General features: G+C 37.0%; 1 protein-coding gene across 8 annotated transcripts in view; it reads left to right on the forward strand.

Annotated features, from left to right (window-relative positions):
- The window catches only part of LOC134220743 (synapse-associated protein of 47 kDa), a 90519-nt gene that overhangs the window by 33709 nt on the left and 32164 nt on the right, over nucleotides 1-24646 (forward strand). For 7 of the 8 annotated variants that reach the window (XM_062699846.1, XM_062699847.1, XM_062699843.1 and 4 more), the window contains exon 3: nucleotides 9936-10223. In XM_062699846.1, the coding sequence (XP_062555830.1) occupies nucleotides 9936-10223 (288 nt within the window). The remainder of the gene's footprint in view (nucleotides 1-9935; nucleotides 10224-24646) is intronic. The other variant, XM_062699849.1, reaches the window with a different exon arrangement.

The raw sequence follows: 24646 nt of genomic DNA on the forward strand, positions 1-24646 counted from the left end.
CTGCTCGGGATCAGTACACCATTTGTCATAATATTTAACAAATATTTGTCATGTCTGTTGATTTCTAATCAGTTTGATATATATATCTGGATCAACTTGGCATTTTTTTATGGACTACGGGCTTCGGACGTAGTTTACGTCAGTTTTTTTTGCTTTGCTCTATTATTTTAATATATATACTAGAATAAAAAACAAGCTATTTATGATTTTAATGCATGATGCTAATTTAATCAAGAATTATTTCACAGTCCGCCCTACTCACTGCTATCAAATATTCGATTTCAAAACACTGGAAGGCCATGTAAGTGCGTTTACATAGATCACTAGGAACACCATGAGCGAACTGCTTAGTCAGGCAATTGGTTTTTGCTTCCCTCCATGCGGTGCGATTCAGTGGCGTGTCGTCTAGATGTTGCTCGTAGAGGTTGTCAATGTGCGCTCCATGCTCGTCATCATAGAATCCTGCCGTTATGAAGAGACACCTAATGTGACAACAAGTTACCTCGTCGTTTGGATATTCCAAGTTGAGATATTTGTGCCAACAGGTAGCAGGTTGTAAGAGCAATTTAATACAATTTTGTTCTATGGCACGTAGTTGCTCTCCCGTGTGGCGTACGAACAGAATTTGTTGCGTCGATACGAATAACTGGAAATAAGCTTTACATAGTTTTTGGAATTTAAAATGTAAAAAGTAACCATAAACTTACTGTTGTGAGAATAACAAACAACTTCATTGTTTTAAGCCTATTTGCATTCTAAATCTGTTGTTCCGTTCACTTTATTGTTAAGTAGGGTTTCAGAGCTGAGTATCATTCACCAGGGCTTGGAATGTACTTTGTACGTGAGAATTTAACGATTTCTTTTTTTAGTGGTTTCATGTTTGCTAGGGCGGTTATCCGAATGGCTTTTCCTGAAACTTGGCCATATTTGAACATGCCGCAAGGGATTCCATTGCTAAAGGACACTTTTATTAATTAGATTTTTTTTTTATCAAACATCATCACCAAACACATCTTCAACTATGTATTCAAATATGGTTTGAATGAATCACAAAGAATTAAACTTATGTATACAGAGTACCAGTCAGCATAATCCGTTTATTCTTAATGGGTTGCCTTAAATGGTTTCAGTGTCCGGCACTGGGGGATCTCTCCCTTTAAAAGTGTTGATGAAACGTTTAGTTTCGTTGCATATCCGTTTAGTCTAGCCAGGAATAACCTTTGTCTGGCATTAAAGTGCGATAGTAAACGGTAAATAGTAAACATGTGATAATTTGGCACTTCCACATTACTATTCTTTTATCACGTAGTCAATTCCGTATGTATTCCAACTATGTTTTTATTGTGTTTTGTGCTGTTTGTGGTACTCCATTTCCTGATCATTCGCACAGAAAAAAAAAGGATTTTTTAGTTAAGCAAAGTTAAGTGGCAAATAGATGCAATATGATTTATTTTCCCACATTTTATACAAATAAAAATACTGCTTTTATAGTTGGCATAACTATAGAATATTGTATTACTTTTAATTAGAATTATTTACTTAATATTGTGGCTGAATTTAACAGAATATTTAATTGTCATAAACACTTAGATGATTACTATGCCTGAAACTCGATTTATGCAATTGCACAACATGTGAAAGATTTAGTTCGAAAAATGTATTGCAGGGAGGGTAACCACATTCTTCGGTGGTGTTTGATCCCATGAAACCAGTACATTGGACAGGTGCTTTCCCTACTACGAAGGACCTCCATCGTCCTGGGCAGCTCAGAAGGCTACTGATGACTCAGTGATGAGATCAAATTTCCAACACCCGGCACATAGCCGATCTCTCGAACTATTTTAAAACAAACTCTTTCACACGCATTGTTTCGTGCAATGCCAACCGAGTAGGATGAGTATTTAGTTATGTCTGGCATCCACATACAGTTTCATCAGCACTTGAGCTCAATGAAGCAGGATTGTGTGATTGTATCAGTTTGGTCTTCAGATCCTATCCCGACCACATAAGCGAGGAAAGAGATCGCCACTCGAGTTCAGTACAATAAAAGGCAATTGCCTAAATTCCGGGTTTAAGCCACCCGGTGTGGAAATTAATTACTACAGTAATATCCCGATTCTATCATCCCCCTGGTGATTTTTGGGGTGATAAAACAGGGAATGTGACAAAATTGAAAAAAAAAATCCAATTTTTTAATTCATTCCCCAAATATGAATCATTTTATGCCTTGGAAAGGCCGAATGCGTAAATGGCACCCATTAATTCTTTAGACACTGTATGTCTAAAACTCGATTTGTATAATTGCACAACATGTGAAAGATTTAGTTCGAAAGATATTTTGAAGGGTAATCACTTCCTTCGGTGGGGCAATTAACTTTGATTGTACATAAGGGTGGCCCAAATTAGTATGGGAAAAACTTTTTTCAATTGTTTTAATGGGCCGCCTTCTTATTCAATTCTATTTGATGCCCTGATGCTATGGACAAAATTTCAGCCAAATCGGTCAACGTTTGGGCGGTGCTAAACTCGTTGGAAGTTTATATGCAAAAATCTATGCAGAAACATCCAAAAACAGTGAATTGCAGTTGGACGACATAACTTACGATAAAGAACTATGATACTCATTCAGATCTTGAAGAATTTAATACAGAATGTTATGCAGAAAATCGCGAGAAGATTAAAGTTTGCCCGGCTAAGTTATTAGCATTTCTCTGAAGCGGGGTTTGAGCAAATTTCGTTTCTTTTACCTTTGAAAAGAAATAAATTCACCCCTACAACACTCCAGTAAAATGCTAATATCTTTGCCTAATAAACTCTAATCTTCTCGCGGTTTTCAGCATAACATTCTGTATTTAATTCTACCAGAACTGAATGAATATCATGGTTCTTGATCGTAAATTGTGCCGCTCAACTGCAAATCACTGTTTTTGGATGTTTTTGCATACATTTTTCCATATAAACTTTCAACGAGTTTAGCACCGCTAAAAACATTGACCGATTTGGCTGAAATTTTGTCCAGAGCATCAGGGCAACAAATAGAACCGAATAAAAGGGCGGCCCATCAATAAATTTGAAAAAGTGTTTTTTGAGCCACCCTATTGTACATGGATGATATTGCACATAATTTTACTTCTTCTTCTCCTTCTTTTTCTTCTTATTGGCATTATACCCCCATTCCCACATTGGGATAGAGCCGCCTCGCAGCTTAATGTTCATTAAGCACTTCCACAGTTATTAACTGGGAGGTTTCTAAGCCAAGTTACCATTTTTGCATTCGTATATCATGAGACTAACACGATGATACTTCTATGCCCAGGGAAGTCGAGACAATTTCCAATCCGGAAATTGCCTAGACCGGCACCGGGAATCGAACCCAGCCACCCTCAGCATGGACTTGCTTTGTAGCCAAGGGTCTTACAGCTATAATACTAACTGTATTTGCTGTCTTGTGTACGCCATATCTGACAGATTTTATTCCTCGAGCGATCATCGGAAAGCCCTCTGGAAGATCCTGAACATCCGTAAAAGTGGCTAATTCTAAAAGTTAATCCCAGACCTTCGCAATGTTTTCGTAACCATTCATTCTGACAAATTGTGGGTGCAACCAATAGTAAATGTCTTCTGTGACCTCCACATGCCCTAGAAATGGTTCTCCGGAACATCCGTGAAATGACCAATTCCAAAAGTTCATCCCAGCACTTCGCGTTTTTTCGTAGCCATCCATTCTGGCAAATTGGAGGTGCAATTAATAGTAAATTTCTTCTGTGACCTCTAAATGATCCAGAAATGGTTCTCCGGAAGATCTGGATCATCCTTAAAATGGTTAATTTCAAAAGTTCATCCCAGAACTTCGGCGATTTTTTCGTAGCAATCCATCCTGGCGAATTGTGGGTGAAATCAATAGTGAATGTTTTCGGCGACCTCCAAATGTCGAAATGGTTCTTCGAAAGATCTGGAACATCCGTAAAAATGCCCAATTCCAAAAGTTAATCCCAAAGCTTCGAGATTTTTTTGTACCCATTCATTCTGGCAAATTGTGAGTGCAATCAATAGTGAAAATCTTCTGTGACCTACAAATGCCACAAAAACGGTCCTCCGGAAGATCCGGCACATCCGTAAAATCGGCATCAACATTTCAAAAGAGCGAAACTGCTTTGGTAAACAAGAGCTTCTTACGTCGCTTGAGGGCTGATTTGAGCCCACCCATGCAATCGAACACCACTGATGGAAGCAGCGAATCCTCTTCTTTCGTTAAATGATGCTGGATTTCGTGGATGGGGGTGAGAAGCCGAAATGGCCAATTCCCAAAATTCATCCCAGAGTCTCGCGATTTTTTTTGTAACACTTCATCTTGGTGAATTGTGGGTGCAATCAATAGTTAAGGTCTGAGGGAAGCTCTCATCTCGTGGTAGAGCGCTATTTTTGTACTAAAATGTCTATAACTCGGATTTGGGAACGAATTTCGCTTATCCCAACTGACAATCTCTTTGAAATTTATCAAGGAATGTTCCTACAAAATTTCATAGACATACTATTTGAATTAAGCTCTAAATACTAAACGTTTCTCAGTACCTCTCTCCGATGATTTGAGGCACAAAGGAATCGAATTTCGCAAAACCCAACTGACAAAAGTTTTGATTTTTTCCAACGATCATTTTGATGTAATAAAAAGTATATCTTCTTCTTCTTCTTCTTGGCATTACATCCCCACACTGGGACAGAGCCGCCTCGCAGCTTAGTGTTCATTAAGCACTTCCACAGTTATTAACTGCGAGGTTTCTAAGCCAGGTTACCATTTTTGCATTCGTATATCATTAGGCTAGCACGATGATACTTTTATGCCCAGGGAAGTCGAGACAATTTCCAATCTGAAAATTGCCTAGACCGGCACCGGGAATCGAACCCAGCCACCCTCAGCATGGTCTTGCTTTGTAGCCGCGCGTCTTACCGCACGGCTAAGGAGGGCCCCAAAAAGTATATGTCACCGCAATCAATTTTGAAGGAAGCTCTTTTTACTTCAACCAAGTTTTTTAAATTTCATACAAAAGTTACCATTTCGGGAGAGCAGCCAACAGCATATTTTCTTGTGGCGCACGGCAGGAAAGGAGCGATGAGAGCGATAGAAAGTCCATCAACTTTGTATCTAGCGTGACACTAGAAAAAAGCGTATTCCTATTTGTTCACAAATACCAAATATATAAATTGAAATCAAATATAGGAATGAGATGAGATAAACAATTGAAAATAAATCAGACAAATAAGACAAATAAAACAAATAAGCCAAATAAAACAAATAAGACAAATAAAACAAATAAGACAAATAGGACACATAAACAAATAAACAAATAAGACAAATTCCTACGGAAGTTCCTCTAGGAATTCCTCCGGAAGTTCCTCCAGGAATTCCTCCGAAAGTTCCTCCAGGAATTCCTCCGGAAGTTCCTCCGGAAGTTCCTCCAGGAATTCCTCCGGAAGTTCCTCCAGGAATTCCTCCGGAAGTTCCTCCAGGAATTCCCTCGGAAGATCCTCCAGGGAATTCCCTCGGAAGTCCCTCCAGGGAATTCCTCCGGAAGTTCCTCCAGGAATTCCTCCGGAAGTTCCTCCAGGAATTCCTCTGGAATTCCTCCGGAAGTTACTCCAGGAATTCCTCCGGAAGTTCCTCCAGGAATTCCTCCGGAAGTTCCTCCAGGATTTTATCCGGAAGTTCCTCCAGGAATTCCTTCGGAAGTTTATCCAAAAATTCTTTCGAAAGACCCTACAGAAATTCCTTCGGAAGTTTATCCAGAAATTCTTCCGGAAGTTCCTCCAGAAATTCTTGCGACACTGACAGCGTCATTCTTCCCAAATTGAGAAACTCAAACAGTACCTCTTTAGTACAGGTTCCCCGGGTACAAGAGAGGCCAATTTGAATGAATCACCCCATGGGCTGATTCATTCAAGGAGGCCCTCCTTAGCCGTGCGGTAAGACGCGCGGCTACAAAGCAAGACCATGCTGAGGGTGGCTGGGTTCGATTCCCGGTGCAGGTCTAGGCAATTTTCGGATTGGAAATTGTCTCGACTTCCCTGGGCATTAGGTATCATCGTGTTAGCCTCATGATATACGAATGCAAAATGGTAACTTGGCTAAGAAACCTCGCAGTTAATAACTGTGGAAGTGTTTAATGAACACTAAGCTGCGAGGCAGCTCTGTCCCAGTTTAGGGATGTAATGCCAATAAGAAGAAGAAGAAGAACCCCATGGGCTTGTTTTAGTAACCTAGAGCTTTCGTTCGGTATAGATCAAAAATCGGTTGAAATTTGAGTTTTTGTGATCGTGATGAAATCTTGGGATCTCCTCCTAATCAACGCGTCGACTTCATAGAATACTTCCTTTGCTGAAAGTTAGTTGTTGTTGCAAAGTGATCTGACTTTTGTAAGCAAAGTTATAAAGAAACCAAAAATGCTCATTTGATGGAGCAATTTCAATGTTAGTCTCCTTGATCTCGAATAAAAATGATCTATATATGCGTATGTACTATAAGTTCTGTTCAGCGCTGCAGACGAATTTTTTTTTTAATTTGAGAGGGTTCGAACAAAATTTACTTCTAAAAATTTTGTCTCTGTGAGGGATTTTATGTCTAAAACTTTCCCGTGGCTACGCCACTGGTGGAAGGAACATGTTTTTGGTTAACATGTCGAATACTGCGATCAAGAAATCATTAGATTCATGAATCATGAGAATCAACCCAGCTTGTCCATGCCTTTCTATAGTATATTGGTTTGTGTGGATGTTCTGGGTTCTCCATATTGTTCTGGGGTCAGTTAGTCTACCAGGCCAACATCGCCTGGCATCAAACAAAAATCAACCCCGCATTTTCAGCTACCCAGCATTTTTTTCCGAATCGGTAAATTTCACTCATTCTTCTTCTTCTTCTTATTGGCATTACATCACCCACTGGGACATTGGCGCCCCGCTGCTTAGTGTTCATTCAGCACTTCACCAATTATTATCCGCGAGGTTTCTAAGCCAAGTCACCATTTTTGCATGCGTATATCATGAGGATGACACGATGATACTTTTATGCCCAGGGAAGTCGAGACATTTTCCAAACCAAAATTGCCTATACCGGCACCGGGAATCCTACCCAGCCACACCCTCAGCATGGTCTTGCTTTATAGTCGCGCATCTTATCGCTAGGCTAAGGAGGGCTCCAAAATTTTCACTCATTGAATTTGTTAAATCGAAATTAAATCTAAACATTCTGGATTTGCTAAAAAAAAATGGGGTTCTCTAGGAAATAACAAACTAGCAAATTACAGGAAACTATATTAGGTGAATAAGACAACCTCGAAAGAATAGAGAAAATCGCTTAGGAGACGCCCAGGAGCCAGCTGTTTGAAATCATGATTCTAATGCAGGCCTGCCCAACCTTTTCACGCCATGGGCCAATTTTTAAAATTTACACTTGCTGGCGGGCCTGAAAATATTCGGAAAATAACTTTTTTTAAATTTTCAAAATTATTTCAATATTATTTTATCTTTATTAGAGAAGCTTGCAGCCCCGGGCTGTCTCATCTCTATGCCACATTTTACACGTCAGTATTTTCATCGTTTGCGAGAGAACTTCACGTAACGTAGCTTTCAAATCTTCTGCGGAAACTTTTACTCTTCACCGTGTTCCGCGCAAACTAATGCTTCTGAAGGAGGCTATTTCCTTGAGACTTACGTTGGTGTAAACCAGAACCTAAATGCTTTTCTTAACAAGCTCTCGGTCCTGGAAAAATTTTATCCGTTTTGCCAAGATCCTACTAACAGCAAAACTGGCCCGTACTTCATTTTCTGACTTTGTATTTTCTTGAGTGAAGAGAGTTTTTGTTTCTATAATCCATTGTATCAATAATTTAAATCAAGGAATGTAAATTTAAATTGATTGAGCGCCCTACCTTTGAAGTTCTACCAAATTTTGTTTCGTACCTGAACCTTCTCAAGTATCATATTTCATGGAATGCTTGGATTCAGTTTTTATTCTTTGAATATTGCAAAACTTTCTGAACAAATTGAGCAAACCGGTCTTCCTTTTTTCAACGTGAACGTAAACTACTCATGCCAATCATTATTGGAAACGTTTCAAGATTTGATTAAAAACTTACGTATTAAATAATAAATAATAAAAAAGAGCTTCCCGAGCCAGCTAGAAAAACTGGCGGGCCGAATCTGAGTTTAATTTTCTTACGCGCTGCGGGCCACAAAAAAGGAGCCGAGGGCCGCATCCGGCCCGCGGGCCGTACGTTGGGCAGCCCTGTTCTAATGAATTCTTGATCGACATGTTAACTAAGAACATGTTCCTCCCAACATGTAATTAGGTGCAGATTTTCCTTAATACAAGTTCCATACAAATGTTTGAACACTTGTTTTTTTATATCTTTATTAACGAGACTTGCAACCCTAGGCTGGCTCATCTCAGGACGCTTGTTCATTTGCATAAAAAGTTTAGTCACAAGATTAATCATCACACAAATGCACCATGCGTCTCCATACGTTATGCTGCTGAACAGTTTTTTAAGTCTCTACTATACTGCCGTTATATGCATAACTGTCCCATGTATATAGGGAATCCCAGCAAACATGGGACAAGTATGCGTATAACGGCAGTATAGATAGTGGAATATATTGATGAGCGAAGATAAATCCTCTGTCTCCAAACGAGCATGACGTCACGATTTCAATGAAAATATTAAGAGGTGTGACGTCATATGAGCCTGGTACACGGTAAAAAAACGCACCCAACCATGCTTTCGCTCATCTATAGATTCTACTATATAGGGTAACCAACTTGATTTGGACCCCTACATATTTTGGACCCTCCTGGCGACATTTTTCTGATTTCTGAACTGCCGCTGCTAATTGGGGGATTGGCTTCAGGAAATTATTATTGTTCAGCATCTGTTTCACTGGTTTCCCGTGCGAAAAAGCGATATTTAGGTGAAATTTCGAGGAAATTAGTTTGTTCAAGAAGGCAAGCGTTACAATGCGTTACGCTTAAAAGTACACATCACTGAAAATCCCAGAACGTACACAATAAGTTTTTGTCGAAATTGTGAATTTAAAACGCAGGAATCTTCTCATTGATGCATGCCAATCGAAAGATAAGACTTGGCTTCGGCTCAATTGACCAGGGTAAATTAGAAATTCGACTTTGCAGAGGCTAAATTGGGGGTGTCCAAAATGTGTACATTTGGGGGTCCAAAATATGTTGCACTGTCCAAAACAAAGAATATTTTCATTTCAGAAATTTTACTGATTTATCAATAACTGGAGTTCATTTCGAATTTCTATTTCATAAGTAAGACTTTCATCTTTGAAATGGTGTCATTTCCGCCCATATCGAACCTATATTTCAATAGATATAAGCATATATTGGGATCCACTTCCTCTAAGGGTCCAAAATAGGACAGTTAACGTACAGTCCCTACCTATCGTTTCTTCAAGGAGGCCCATTTTTGCCTAAAAAACACTCATGGGAACATTCAAATATCGTAATAACTTAGACTATGGTAATAACTTAGTATTTTAACTTATCTGAACATGCAATATTTCAATCATTCAAAAATTTCTTCAAAATTTCTTATGAATAGGTATTTGTACCAATGCAATGTTTGATTCCAGAAATTGCATTTTCTGCAAAGCCAACAAATATCTGTAATTTTGGCTATGCAATAAAAATTATGTGTAATACTTATTTGTAATCTGTTTGAGGTCTAAATTAAATAATAAATATATAGTGCTTTTAAATAAAAATTAAAGTGCTTTTGAAGCATCCCTAACTAGGGATGTAATAAGGGAACCTATACGACAATTTAAAATGGTTATATAATGGAGTATCATCAATTTATGAGTAATTTTTAATTCATCTCAATTTCTTAACAATTTCCCTTTCTTTATTCCCTATTCCGCAGCCCTACCAAAAGTGGTGTATTTTCTGGCGTGTCCTCAAAGGTGACAGGTTGGCTCGGAAATGCATCCATGCCGTCAATGCCCGCGATGCCATCCATGCCAACGGTTTCAATGCCAGCGATGCCTGCGATGCCTTCCATGCCCTCAATACCGGGCCTACGTAAACCAAACCAGGACGAAAACGGCGGCATTACGAACGAGGGCCTAGCCACATCGCCGGAAAAGACGAATCAAGGTATTGCCGGATCGACGGATGCAGCCGACGAGGAAGACCGGTCCAGGTATATTAGGTAAATGGGCCGATACATAATTGATTGAAATTATGCTAGTTAGTGAGACGGAAACACTCGTGAAGAAAGAGGAAACGAAATGAAAATGTTGTGTAGCTCACAGAAATGCAAAATTAGATTTGCATCTTTCTTTAATCAAACCTTGGTGTAGAGAATTATCTGTGCTTCAGAAGCACAAATGTCTAAATATGAGTTAAATCGATATGTTATTGAGTTCTATATATATTTGCATTTCTGCGTTGATGCTTGCTTTCATAATTATAACATTTTTGCTTTTCTCTATTATGAGGTGTTCTACTAACGAGCCTGATAAATAGTCAATTTTAGATGTTTTTTTCTAAAACTTTAATGTCTGCTGGAAGCGGTGTTAAAATCAAGATTATTTTATCTCTCCCTTACTGTATTATATGGATGAACAATAGCTTGTAAACAAATGTCCCCTTATGTTATAAATGTTGAAAGTGATAAAACATGTTCTTAATAATTGATTGATTGATTTTAAATTGTTTTTATAATCCCATGTAATTTATTGGGTTGAATATTATTTATTCATTTGTTTTATTTCGATAAAAGAAACAATTATTTTACTAAACAATGTACGCAAATGAAATTTTCGTGATGTGTAGAATTATAAAATTGTATAGCTTTCCACTATTGGTTCATTGTGTCACTCTCATCACTACCATTGCCATTTTTATTTTATTTATGATAGAAAAAAATAGAAATGCTTTGTTTTAAAACGATCCATCTATCTAGAAAATGTATGTTTTTTCGTTGAATGTTATTAATTTTCAGTCATCTAATTCTCAACTTCATTGTCATCAGATATTGTTTAATGTTAAAAAAATCAATGACAACGACCAATAATTGTGCAAACACTTGCTAACACTTTCTTTCAAAAAAAATCAGTGAATTTCAATTTTATCATGATACAACATATTCACTGGATGTCAGCCTTGTTCTACACTCAGAACAAAGTAACTGCTCCTTGATTTTGCTCCTTGAAAAGACTATAGGTATATAATTTTGAAGTATTCCATTTGAAGGCTAGCTGCAAATTTTTTCATGGCATGCGCACCTTAGCATATGCTATGCGAGCACCTTTTGACCTTCTTCGTGCTGTGTAAAGAAGGATTAAAATGACATTTGGTAGGGGAAGGGTGGGGGTCAGTAATCAGTATGCCCTAGCTAAGCAAAGATTGATCCAATGTCTTAACTGTAATGATTTTCATGGGTATTTTGACCTCATGCAACAGTCAAACAATTTGGCCTCTTCCCCTAAATTTAAGCATTTTTCTATTACCTGCGTTTAGTAAACAATTATTCTATGCGCGTCTAAATGGTTTCGGAAGCCTATAATGTCGCTGTTCTATTCAACTTTCTAGAAAGCATGCTGAACAAGTGTAACTTTTGATCAACAACACAATAAATTTTTGGCACATTATCTCGCCGATGTAAACGAAAAAAAGTTTACGGTCGATCAGAATCATCCTTTAGTACGTAGACACTTTATTGTTCCTGGAATCAAGGCTTTTAATACTTTTGTGGATGTTTTATTTGTGCTGTTTCCCTTCTTTGCTTTGGAAGTTTTACGAGCAGTAGTACTTTTGTATATTAAATCACTGTGTAGTTGTGACATTGTTTCACAATCACTATGCTGCTATGCTACGCGACATGGTATATTTGGATTTGTATTTTCAGTTCCTGAACGCATGCGATTTTTGCTTTAAAAAGTGCAATGTTCGAAAACTTATTCATTGTCTTTCTGCTTTGTTGGCTTCACATCCACCACTGGAATAATTCCGCCTTATAATATGGTTCGCACATTATCTTCCGACGCGGAATTCTGCCTCTACCGCCGGAAAGTTGTGTCTCCCGAGCAAACTCTGATATCATAATCAGGACAAATAGAAAACATATTTTGATATCGACATCAAATTGAAATCATAGTCTTTAAATTTTAGCCTCTGCGATTGATTCCTTATTTTGATTTCAGGTTGCAGTTGAAAACCAAATTTTAATTATTATTATTAAACTGATTACCTATTTCGTTATCATAAACCCATATCAAAATCAGTTTTTAATTTGCTATTATTGACAGCAGAAATAGTTTTCTATTTGATGTCACAGTAATTTTTTTCTGCTGTAGATTCTGTTATTTAAACTGTTAAAACGAGCAAAAGGATATCAACCTAATTAATCAAAATCAGCGATTCCTCAACATCAAAACAAGTTATCGATTTCTCATGTAACCGATTTAGCAAAACAGTTAGTTCCTTTTTTGGCATATTGAGATGGCTCACAATCACTGTCTCAAATTAGTTTGTAGGTTTCTCTCTGGTTCCTTCGTTTGATGCCGTGATGCTTTTGACGCCTTTTATCTAAATCGGTCATTATCTTTATCATTATCAGTGTTGAACTTATATGAAGTTTATATAAAAATCGTCTTGAATAATGAATATGTATAGCCTTTTTGTTACACCTTGATGTAAAATGTTAGTTTTGAAGCTTACTAGCGTTTTTCAAGATTAAGAGACCCACCCAGCTCTTTCGTAATCGAATGCTGAAAGCAGCGAGTTTATCCGGTGGAGTTATTAGCAGTTTACTGAAGTCATTTAGTGAGATAGTGGAAATGTCACTTCGGGTCATGGGACTTATTTGCTAAAAACTTTTTCACATTTTTTACATACAACAACATGATTATAAAAACATGTAGTCCTCAAAGATCCTATAACTTTTGCTAAGAGTTCATTGATCTAAATCTGGAATCGGTGGCGTGAGAGCCGAATTAACACCATATGAGAGTAATGCGGCCCTCCTTAGCCTAGCGGTAAGATGCGCGGCTACAAAGCAAAAACATGCTGCGAGGCGGCAATGTCCCAGTGGGGAATGTAATGCTAGTAAGAAGAAGACATTAATGCCATGACATTTAGGTAATTTCGCAATCATGCCTCACAATTAGTATTTAGAACAATTATCTGTTAGACAAAGTTCTAGGATCCTTTAAGCGTGACATGTTCATAAAAAAAACTCCGAATTGTAAAAAACTTTTGAGAAAGGTTATTAGCAAATAAACAAAAGCAGTCTCATGACATTTTTGTGACATCTCCCAACATTCGCAGACCACAATTCAGTAAAATGGCGGAGAAACTCTAAATTTCTTGTTGCTTTTAGATTTCGAATGTATATCAAATTTTGTAGGAGGTATTTTTTTATCGTAAACAACGCTAGTTGGCTTCAAAATACAGATTTCCGATATTCCTCCATTTTTTTCATACAAGTTTCAAATGAATTTAGCATCAACTTTGGAACGCAATGACCGATCGGGCCAAACAACTAGACCGCAATCCGCGTCGACTGCAACTTGTTGCGAGCAAATCGAATAATGCTAAGTACCAAAAAGTGTACACACATATACACATACATACACACACACAGACATCACCTCAATTTCAGATTAATCCACCTAGCGGTGTTAGTGCCTTTCACGTGCAAAAAAATACTAAAAAATATGAGTGAGTTTTTTTAGCGTGTTTTGCGCTATTTTGGTCATAACTTCTGATCCCATAGTCCAATCTGATCAATTTTCAATAGAAAACAATGGGATAGGATTTTCCATCGAATGGAAATTGTTGCGAGTTATTCGGCTAATGCTAAGTTTCAAAAATATACATGCATACACACAAACAGACATCACCTCAATTCTTCGATTTGGACCAACAGATATCACCTGAGTCGATTGGTATATAACACTATGGGTCTCCGAACCTTCTATCGAAAGTTCGGTTTTGGAGTGATCCTATAGCCTTTACGTATACTTTGTAAACGAGAAAGGCAAAAAACAAAAGGTTAAAAACTTAAAAAAGGTTTTAATTTTTTTTATGTTTTTTTGTATTGCTTTTTATTGATTCGTTGTGGTTTTTTTTATTTTTTTTGTGGAAAAAAAGAAAATATTTTGTGGTAAATTTTTCATAATTGTTTATTGCTAATATTGGTTGATTTTTGGAAATTTTGTATTTTTTTTCAATGAAAATTTGGATTTCTTTATGGAAAACTCTTTTTTATAATTTTAGGGTTTTTTTTCAAGTGGGCGTAATAGATTTTTACCTTGGTTTTTGGAACGGTTATTGTGCGCTTCATTCAAACTATTTTCGTCATTTATTGCGCTCAACGGAAATAATAGATTCCAATTTATCTGGTAGTAACGTCAATTGAACCGAGAGAATATTGACAGTTTCAAATTTCAAGGTCAAATACAAGTACGCTTATTTGAAAAAAGTTCCTGGATTGCATTTTTTCTTTCAAAAGTGCCAATATATTTTAAAATCCTGAACGTTTTTTATTGTTTATGGAATTTTAGCATCATTTAAAAAAAATATTTAAGATTTTTGCCTTCCTCGTATACTAAGTATACGTAAAGGCTATATGATCACTCCGAAACAAAACTTTTGATAGAAGGCTCGGAGACCCATCGTGTTATATACCAATCGACTCAATTGAGGTGATGTCTGTTTGTGTGTATGCATGTATATTTTTGAAACTTAGCATAAGCCGAATAACTCGCAACAATTTCCATTCGATGGAAAATCCTATCCCATTGTTTTCTATTGAAAATTGACCAGATTGGACTATGGGATCAGAAGTTATGACCAAAATACTATTTGCTATGCGCAAAACACGCTAAAAAACACTCACTCATATTTTTTATTATTTTTTTGCACGAGAAAGGCACCAACCCCGCTAGGTGGATTAATCTGGATTTTTTATTTATTTATTGCTTCTACTCTGATATTTTTATTGGTAATTTCCATACAAGCTTGAGCTACCCATTCACATGCCTTGCATTCAGTTGGCAGGAAAAGTCTTGGTGTCCCAGATATTGCAGAATATTTGATGCAACATTTGCGCGTATATTATAGGGCCAGATTTGAACATTTCTGCCTATATGCGATCGACCCGTGTTGGATTTCGTGCTTCAGTTGGCTGCTTTAATCTTCCCCAGTGGTGGAGCTTAACAGTTGACAGGGGTCGTATTCTTGGTGGCTCCTGCTAAGATGTTGATGGTTGACCAGGCGTTGAAACTTGAAGAAGTGGTTCAAAATAATCGAAGCAACTTTCCAGCTAATAAGTTCTGTCGATAAGTAACAGACCTGTGTTTCGCTGGCATCCTCGGATTTTTCTACAATCAGACGTCGCGAAATATTGTAGAAATGGCGAATATCGCCAGTTGTTGTGGCTTTCCTCCCTTCGTCAGTCAAGGAGTTCACCCACGCTCACATGTCCTGTCTGCAACAGTGTTTGACATCCTTTTCTAGAGTCTAATACCGTTAACGGGACTCATATTTGGCTGCTCTAATTTTTGATTGCTCTATCAGGTCCTTCACTTCGCACATCTCACAAAATCTTCTGCAGTATTACATCATTTTTCCACTCCTTTTGGTGAGTACGCGGCTTACCCAAGTTGTACTTGCTGGTTTCGATAAAGGCATTCTTGATGCCCATCCACAGCTCTTCTACGCTGCCATCTTCCGGAACATATGCTGTCCGAGTTCCAAATTCGTTCGTTCGTTAAATAGAACGATCTTTTCACATCTTCTAGTTGGCGTGTGGCGTGCTTCTCTTCCCACCGCTGAATTCGAGCGTGTTCATTTTCTACTGATGTTGATGTGGTCGATATGATTTTCAGTATGAGCACAAGTCGATTGGCGAAGAGCGATCCCTTAATCACCATATCGTTAATGCCACAGAAATCTGCAAACAGCTCATCGCTTTCGCACATTTCTTCGTTAATCGATCTATGATAGGCTCATAGGCTCAGTTTTTTCGGAGCAGATCTTTGCATTGAAGTTGATCATGTAGATTCAGATGTCACCCGAGACAACGCCATTCAGTTCGTTGTGAAAATTATTCTTGTCCTGTAGTTTGGGAACAATTACCGCCGTAAAGCACTTGTTATTTGTAAAATTTCTAAGCCCTGATCTGAATCTGGCAATTCATATTTTATGATTAATTGACGCCCACGTGATGCATTACACGTGCGTGAGCCCGTACCAGTAGCAAACCAATTTCTCGGTACCGAGGCGTTATAAATAGCAGAATGTAACAATACCTGTCCCGATGGTAGTTTGTGTTCTAAAATGTTTGGCCAAATGAAACAGTCCCTGGATTTCGAGCTTCATGCGTCGCGCCTCTCTAGCGAATTGTGCCAGTTAACTTTGCTTAGCTAATTTTGAAACATTTCATGTTCAAATTCATGTCGTTTGATCTGCAAGATTGAAAAGAAAGGTGTTTGACAGCCCTGTCTTGTTGAATGGCATCGTACACGGTTTTCTTGGTTCTAGCTTGGTATCCATTGAGTATGAAAGCTTTCTCGTAATAACCATCGCCGTAAAATCCTTATCATTTATTTTAAGACAGCACAAATGTATTGGGTGTTATAATTCAAACATCATGATAAAGTCTCTTTACTACGAAACTTTGGGATAGTACAAGAAGTATGTAAATATAAAATAGTTTGCATGAAAAAAAATCTCACATTAGGGGAGGGGGTTAAAAAAACTTGAAAAACTTCTTACGCAATAAGTGTAGTACGGCCTTTAGCAAAATATTGTTGTTTTCGTTGGTCAAGCCTGTGCCGTATCAGTTAACTGCTTTCATAAACAAATAAAACTTCAGAAAACTTTGTTTAAAAAAATGGTACCCAATATCTACCTTGCAGTTTGGAATCTAAATGTATGCTAGCCATAATCGATTACTAAATTTATTCATATCACTAAACCCTATAATTTTAACCAATTAAGGATCATTGCTTTTCCTACTGCTTCACAATACACCCTTCCATGTTATATGTAGACATTGATGTTCCCGACACTGTCGTTTGCACATCTCATTTCATCGCCTCATCCTCTCGATAGCGCTTTTCTGTTTTTGCACTTTCGTATCACAACTTTCCGAAACCTCGCCAATACGTAATTTACGCACAAGTATAATTGATATTATTCAAATAATGAAAGAAATGTTTCCAAAACAAAGCAATAGTATTGTAGAAAATATTGCAATGCAGATAGAAAATCACAAAAATTTCTTCATTTGTGTATGGCCCATTTGAACTCTAGTTTTAAGTGATATTATTTGAACATAAATGTAGTTTCCAGTTCTGTTTCGTTTGTTGAGTATCGATATTATTTCCACGTAATTTCGACAAAAGGTATCGATCCATTTTGTTTCGTAATTATAGCGTTACATTACACATATATAGTCCATGTTAAACATATTATATTACGCCGCTCCTTAATTCAAAGTTATCGCACTACATATGAGGACTCGTCAACTGGTATTGATTGTAAAACCTTTGTTCACACATGCTATTGCTTTGACATACATCACAACAAATAACAACTATTACTTACTTTTCGAATCATGTCTTTTGCTTGATGCTGTTTCATAAATTAGAAGTAGATTATGATGATGGATGACGCGTGAAGATGCATACAACATAATTATGCGCGAAGTAATGGACATGTTGAATGACATCACAAGGGTTATGATAATAAGATAATGTGTAAAAAAAACCATTAATATGTTTTATCTGCCAAATACGCAGAAAATATAACCTTTTCTTCTATGTTTCACCTGAATACCCTGCTCGAGTGCTGCTAACGCGGTACCCAACTAACATTTTTGGTGCTAAAAGCTTCAAATTCTAGCCTTTGGTTGTATAATATTTGAATAAAAGCAGCCAATGCTGAATAAAAGAAAAGCCTCCACAAATAATCCCTTAAACTTCAACTCGACTATTACCCAAATACCTATCAGCTAGTCAGTGTGCCGAATATATTCAATCTTTTATCGTTTATGCAGCTTTCATATAGTCATAAAACAGCTCTGTCTGAATTAGCAACAAAGCTTATCGGTTAAGAGCTCATGTATGTAACTGAGTTGCTTGTTAGCAACTTCCCATATTACGGTGAGTAGCATTCACAATGAAAACGTTTTTGCTGTTGTTATAGCACTAACAATATAGCGTAATGGCGCTATAAATGAACTAACGAAGCTTTTAGGCAACTTCTGTACCTTTGAAAATTACATAACGTTTAAGTAAACCTATTGCTGCTTCTTTTAATAGCATATCAGTATGGAACGTCAAAACCGCTATGTTTACATTTGATTTTTGTTGCCGGAGCTGTGTATGAGCTATTGATTTCTGTAATGCAGCTACAAAGATATTCACCTGCTCTTATAGCAACTGACAAAGCGCTGTCATTAATGCTAGCAGATAGCGTAAGAAAACAAGCCATTTAGAAGCGATATTTCTGTTGACGGCTACTGTTAAACGATTAGCAGCAAAGTAGCATCTATACAGGTCGAGAAAATGTTGCCTAAAAACAATTTCAGGGATTGATGATGGATAAAAGTTAGCCAACAGAACATGCTGATAGATGTTTGAATAATGGTTGAAATAATGCTGAAAGCATAATTTTTAAGCTTATGTGCTGAAAGCAGCATGTAGGCCTCTTTCTAACGTTTATACAGCATGAATCTGAAAATAGCGTTAGTAAAACAACCTATAGGGTATGCGAAGAAGCACATCCATAATTTTCTTTGTTATTTACATATGTCAAAGTGACGGTGATGACAGAGCAGCGGCCATTGAATCAGGAGATCAGGAGTTCGAATCTAGGTAGCAACAAAATTGATATTTGAGTTTTCACAAAAAAAAACATTGAATAAACTCCCGAAATGTACTCTCCTCTCCTCTCAAATAATATTTAATCAAATTGAATTCAGTGGCTGTATAAAACTTATTTAACAGATTCAAAAAATCTGAATAAGCGCCATTGAAGCGAATTATATTACTAAATGGTTTAGTAAAGATTGAGAAAAAACTGTGTAACATGCTGTAAAGTAGTTGTGCAGACACGTCAAAAACAGCTGAATAGATTCGCCAGATTTGCTGGTAAAAGCATTGAATAGAAGTTCTTGATCATATGTATAGCACACATATTCAGCTTGAAGCCGTATAGACGAGTTGAAATAACATTTACATTGACATTAAATGTTAGTTGGGTAGACATTTACATGTAGCATTCATGGAAGTTATTTATGATGACAGGTTAGAACAAAAAGGGGAAAATTACTTTCTCATCTTTCGCCAAGACGCTTGGTTGATGATAGGTGGAAACAAAAAAACAACTCAGCGGCTTAAGAGACAGATAGAAAAGACCTATCCTCTTCAAATGCTTTCAATCCCAATTTAATTTGCGCTCTGTGCTACAGATAGTTGCTATGCTATTGTCTTACGTCTTACGCTTTTATATCCAGTGTCCAATTTGCCTGGTTGAAGGTCAGCATTGTACAATAGAGTGGTAAATGGTAATGGTAAAGGTATATGATTTTTACGCCTACGGAGATGAACCAGTCTCCGGCTGAAAATTTACCAAATAAAGACATTCCGAAACACTACAGCACGTTGAATTCATTTTATCAAGCGTTTGAACTTTGAACAAATGTTAATAGTGATTAAAAGTAATTATGCGATACGAATGCCAAACAGGAAGGTTTTAACGCTCGCTTAATTCTCAGCATCGGATATCATTGCCGTAGAAAGTTAAAGTGGGAACAATGTCTATCAAAAACTGTATAAGAACTGGGCTAATGCCTGTGACCTGTGACCTAATGACCTGTGCACTATTTTAAAAAGTATTCCAGATTCACAGTGCCACCCCTCTATTTCAATAAGTATCTTAAATGGAGTTTTATGACCAATTTTCAGCCAAATCCATGGAGATTTGGAGGTGCACCAAACGAGATTTGCGATTTTTTAAACTTTTTCATAGCAATGTCATCTAAATACATAAATTTTAGTCCGCATATTAGAAACATTAGTCGGTTGTAGCTTCTTTAGACTATTATCTACTCCTTTGTCATTGACACTAGGATGTTTAGAGTGCTTATTCTATGACTTTGTGTAGATTTAGCTGATAAAATCCCTAAAAACCAGAAAAATAATTTTAGGTGCTTCTGAGGGTAGTATAAATGTTCAGTTTGTGCTCAATTTATTCTTTCCGTTCAAACGGGCTTGGTGGTCATATGGCTACCGCTCCTGCCTCATACGCAGGAGGTCGTGGGTTCAATCCCAGGCCCGTTCCATTTCTCCTACTTTGTATCTTTCATATATTTCTCATGTTCTAGCAATCGCTACAACTGGAAATGGGCTTTCATACCGTTTCCATATTCTATCCCTATACCTACAATTTGATTAGTTCTAGCAGGTAACTGTTAGAATTCGAAAAGAGCATAAAAGCTCGTTTCGGCATCCAATTAGAATACATCTCCCTTTCATTACTATCACATTGGCAACCCGTTAACCAAGACGAACCTCTGCCATAGAACCTTACCCCCAGATTCCAATTAAATTCCGCAGGAACTCGTGGCGAGTGCAGAGGTGTTCTCGGCTTGCAGTGGGCGAGTGACTGCATCATCAATTCCTTCCCATCCCCGATGACCGTGAGGACGTGGCCAGCGCCGTTATCGACCATCCAAAATACTAGAACTCTCGGACTGTGCAATTGAGGTTGGAGAGCAAAAATCCCATGCTTCCATCCATTGGTTCCCTGTGCAATTGCGATTGTTCGGTTGATCACGGAGTAGCAACTACGAAATGCACGGTCACCATGCTCATGCTCATGCTCATGCTCATGCTCAATTTATTCTTTCCGTTCATTTCTTTCGAGTGTTGAGGAAGTTTCTTCCGGTTCGTCCACGGTTCGAGGTGCCGAGTAGATAAAGATAGTTTTTTTTACCAAGTCAGGTGTATCTCCCTAAAGTTTCGACTTCTCTACTGTGTTTTTCTTATTAAATTAATGCACGACGACGGCATTATCAAATTATAGGTTTAGGTTCCATTTGTAAGTTTTTTCTTTAGTGTTTTGAACTTACAACCGCATCCGCATGAAGTATTCATAAGTGGTGAATCTTTTACCTAGTGTACAATGGGATCTTTTTTAAATTTTAAAACCAATGAAAATATGCAAAAATATATATTCGTTGTTAATGTTAATTGCAATGGAAATTTACAATTTTCTGCAAAAAATAAATCGTGTTGGATAAGGTAGGGCAAAATGGGTCACATGGGTCAAGGCCATTTGTGAACATCGTATACACTTTAATTCAAATGTTGTGAAAAGAATAAATTGGTTCTACTTTATTGTCACTCGATTTGAGAATAAAATTTCATTTTGGTAGAGTATGGCAGGTTAAAATATTTCTCAGCTATGTTTCTTATTCGAAACACACTTCTTATAAAACGAGTAATTTTATATTGAAGTGTTAACATTTTTGGTAGTATAGAGAAAGTACCACAGTTAATGTTGTACTGACTGCTTCGGAATAAATAAATTTGATACAAATTTAGACTTTCTGGCACGACCTTTCAAGTTTCAGATGAGGTAAGATGGGTCCATACTAAACGGCATAGTTCGTAAAAGTTATGTTCTATTGCTGATTTAATCATTTTGAGGTTAGCTTCGCGATTATAATAATGTTAATCTATTTATTCAAAATTAACTATTTTTGCCTTTAAAAAACAATACAAGCACGACTTGTTTTATTTAAAAAAATGTAGATTTTTCTTGGGGCCCGTGCGGTAAGACGCGCGGCTACAAAGCAAGACCATGCTGAGGGTGGCTGGGTTCGATTCCCGGTGCCGGTCTAGGAAATTTTCGGATTAGAAATTGTCTCAACTTCCCTGGGCATAAAAGTATCATCGTGCCAGCCTCATGATATACGAATGCAAAAATGGTAACCTGGCTTAGAAACCTCGCAGTTAATAACTGTGGAAGTGCTTAATGAACACTAAGCTGTGAGGCGGCTCTGTCCCAGTGTGGGGATGTAATGCCAATAAGAAGAAGAAGATTTTTCTTGAATGTAATGTCATGTTTTCATCAAAAACTTCAAATTCCTTTCATTCAATATAATAATTGGCAATAAATCTATCTATCTGGGTGTAAGTTTTTGTGAATTGAAACAACATTACGCTGAAACTGTTTTAATTAACCGTTGTTAATTTTAAACTAGTATTATCAGAGGCACCAATCTCAACAAAGAAGCAACGAATAATTGTCATCTTTTTATTTAATCTTTGCTGCGTCGCAACAGGCGCAGAATAAAAAAAATGACAGGTGATCGTTGCTTTATAATTGGAAGTGGTACCGAAAAGTAGAATTTAAACGTGGCCCATTTTGTCCCGTTGTTTGACTCATCTTACCTCTGCATTTTTTTATTGTCTAAAAAAAGGTCTGTCTTTCTCCGGTATTTTTTTTTTAAATTTCCAATTTCCCCTATAAAAAATTTTCTCAGAGAAATTCGTCTTTTTCCGGTAATTTATTCTTAGTGTGCCGGAGGAAATATTCTGCATACTTTTTTTTATATCTTTTTTAAGGATGCTTTCAGCCCTTGGCCGGCTCCCCTGCGGCGGCATTTTGCATACTTTTGGGATTTTTTTTAATAAGAGAAAATCCATACTTTCCCGAATTTCTCTGAGAAATTTTTGCATGAGAAATTCTTCTGTACTAAGGGAAGATCCTCTGAAATGATTTGTAGAAATATTTCTCAATTGCCATGGAAGAAAATCCTGATCCTATTCAATTTTTTTGCTGAAACTTTATTGAAAAGTTTTTCAACTTTCCAGGACTAGCATGGTCCTGGATCACTTATGCAGTACCGCCTCTCTTATGAACGCCATGCGAGCTTTTTTCGAAGGTGTTGTGCTTTTTACGGACATATTTGAAATTCAAATCATACAGATGGACAGTGTGGACCTGTTAGCATAAGAAACGACGGTTTTGTATCAGGCGTAGTTAAGCTGGTATACTAATTGGATTGAGCTCCACAGCGAGTACATCCGGCATTTCACCATCATCTCTGGGATAGTTTCGGAGACCTCAAATATCATAATCGGTAAAGGCACGGCATTACAAAGGCTGGGGTTGGCGGTTTTGATTTCAGGACCGATCGTGTCGGATCGGATCTTTCGGATAAGAAAATCTCGACTTCTCTTGGCATAGGGCTCTACATAAACGAATCTCTTCCTCTTTTGCTCTACATAAAAGTAAGAAAACAACAAGGCCAGTAATTGTCAATTTTGACAGTTAGTGGCCTTGTTGTTTACTTATTTTCTTTGCAGCGAGAAAGAGATAAAGCTCGTCCGTGCAGTGCCCTATAGAGTATTATTGAGCCTTCCACACAATATTACGAATTAATGTATTTAATATCGAAAGCTCTCAATAAATAATCGTGGTAGTGAATTTAGAACTCTAAGTTTCTGTTAATTAATTTAAGTAGTAAACTGAGTGATAAACAACGTAACGAAAAGTCTTTTTTTTGGGATTTTTTTTGCTAACGTTCATAGAATGTTCAAAGTGTTTCCAATATAAAACTTTGTTTTGTTATAAAAAAAATACATTTTCCATTGTAATTTGAAGATTTTAGCTTGCTTATTCATTGCTCGTGCTTCCAAACTTTTCTTTTTTAAAGATGTTTATTTTTTAAACAGGGAAACTGTTTCGTTTTCCATTTCACTTCATCTCATTGCTAAACAAAGAAATACAGCAGTTCTCTGCTTTTTTTTTGCTAACAGGCGTGTTCACAAAAATTACAAAACTAAGAAACAAATCAATTTTTTTCCGGAGACGAGCCTGGCCTGAAAGTCTCCTTAATAGAGTCAATATTTTTTTTATTGCTTTTTTTCATGAAATTAACATGGGAGCTATGAGATGAAGTGCCGAACAGTTCTCGTATATCCTATATGATAACTTTTTCTCTGATTCTTACGAGCCATTTCCATTTCTTATGGGAAATACAAAATATCATGGGGTGCTTTTATCTTAGTAATTTCCATCAATCAGAGGTTAAATTAAGTTCTGTATCAAGTTTACCTCAATAGTACTGTCTACACTCTAGTATTAGAACATTTTGCAAGCTCCCTGATAATAAAACATCTGATCATCATTATCCACATTCATATCGATGCTTTCTGCCTAGGGAAATAGCAACTGTACATCATGTACTACTTTCCATTCATTTCCTTGAATAAGCTCCATCAAGTTGGACTTCATTTCAATAATTTCAGCATAAAATAATACATCACCAAGCAAACGACATGACAGCAGTATTGCTGATTACGATGATTACCCTATATTATATAAATATGAAGTATACAATGTTTTATCTTGTTTTTTCTTCTCATCCCAATCTACCACTTATATTGTAATTTGTACAGACCACAGGAAAGGTACACTTTTGTTCCATCAATTTTTTTAGCTTTACACTTTTTGGTCCACTTTTTTATGATCTTGTTGTTATTTTTGCTTATTGAAGTTCAACACTATATCAATACTTTGGGTTTTATTTCCACATAGTAGCTT

This window comes from Armigeres subalbatus, chromosome 3 (genome assembly GCF_024139115.2).
Source record: "Armigeres subalbatus isolate Guangzhou_Male chromosome 3, GZ_Asu_2, whole genome shotgun sequence".
Classification (NCBI taxonomy): Eukaryota; Metazoa; Arthropoda; class Insecta; order Diptera; family Culicidae; genus Armigeres; species Armigeres subalbatus.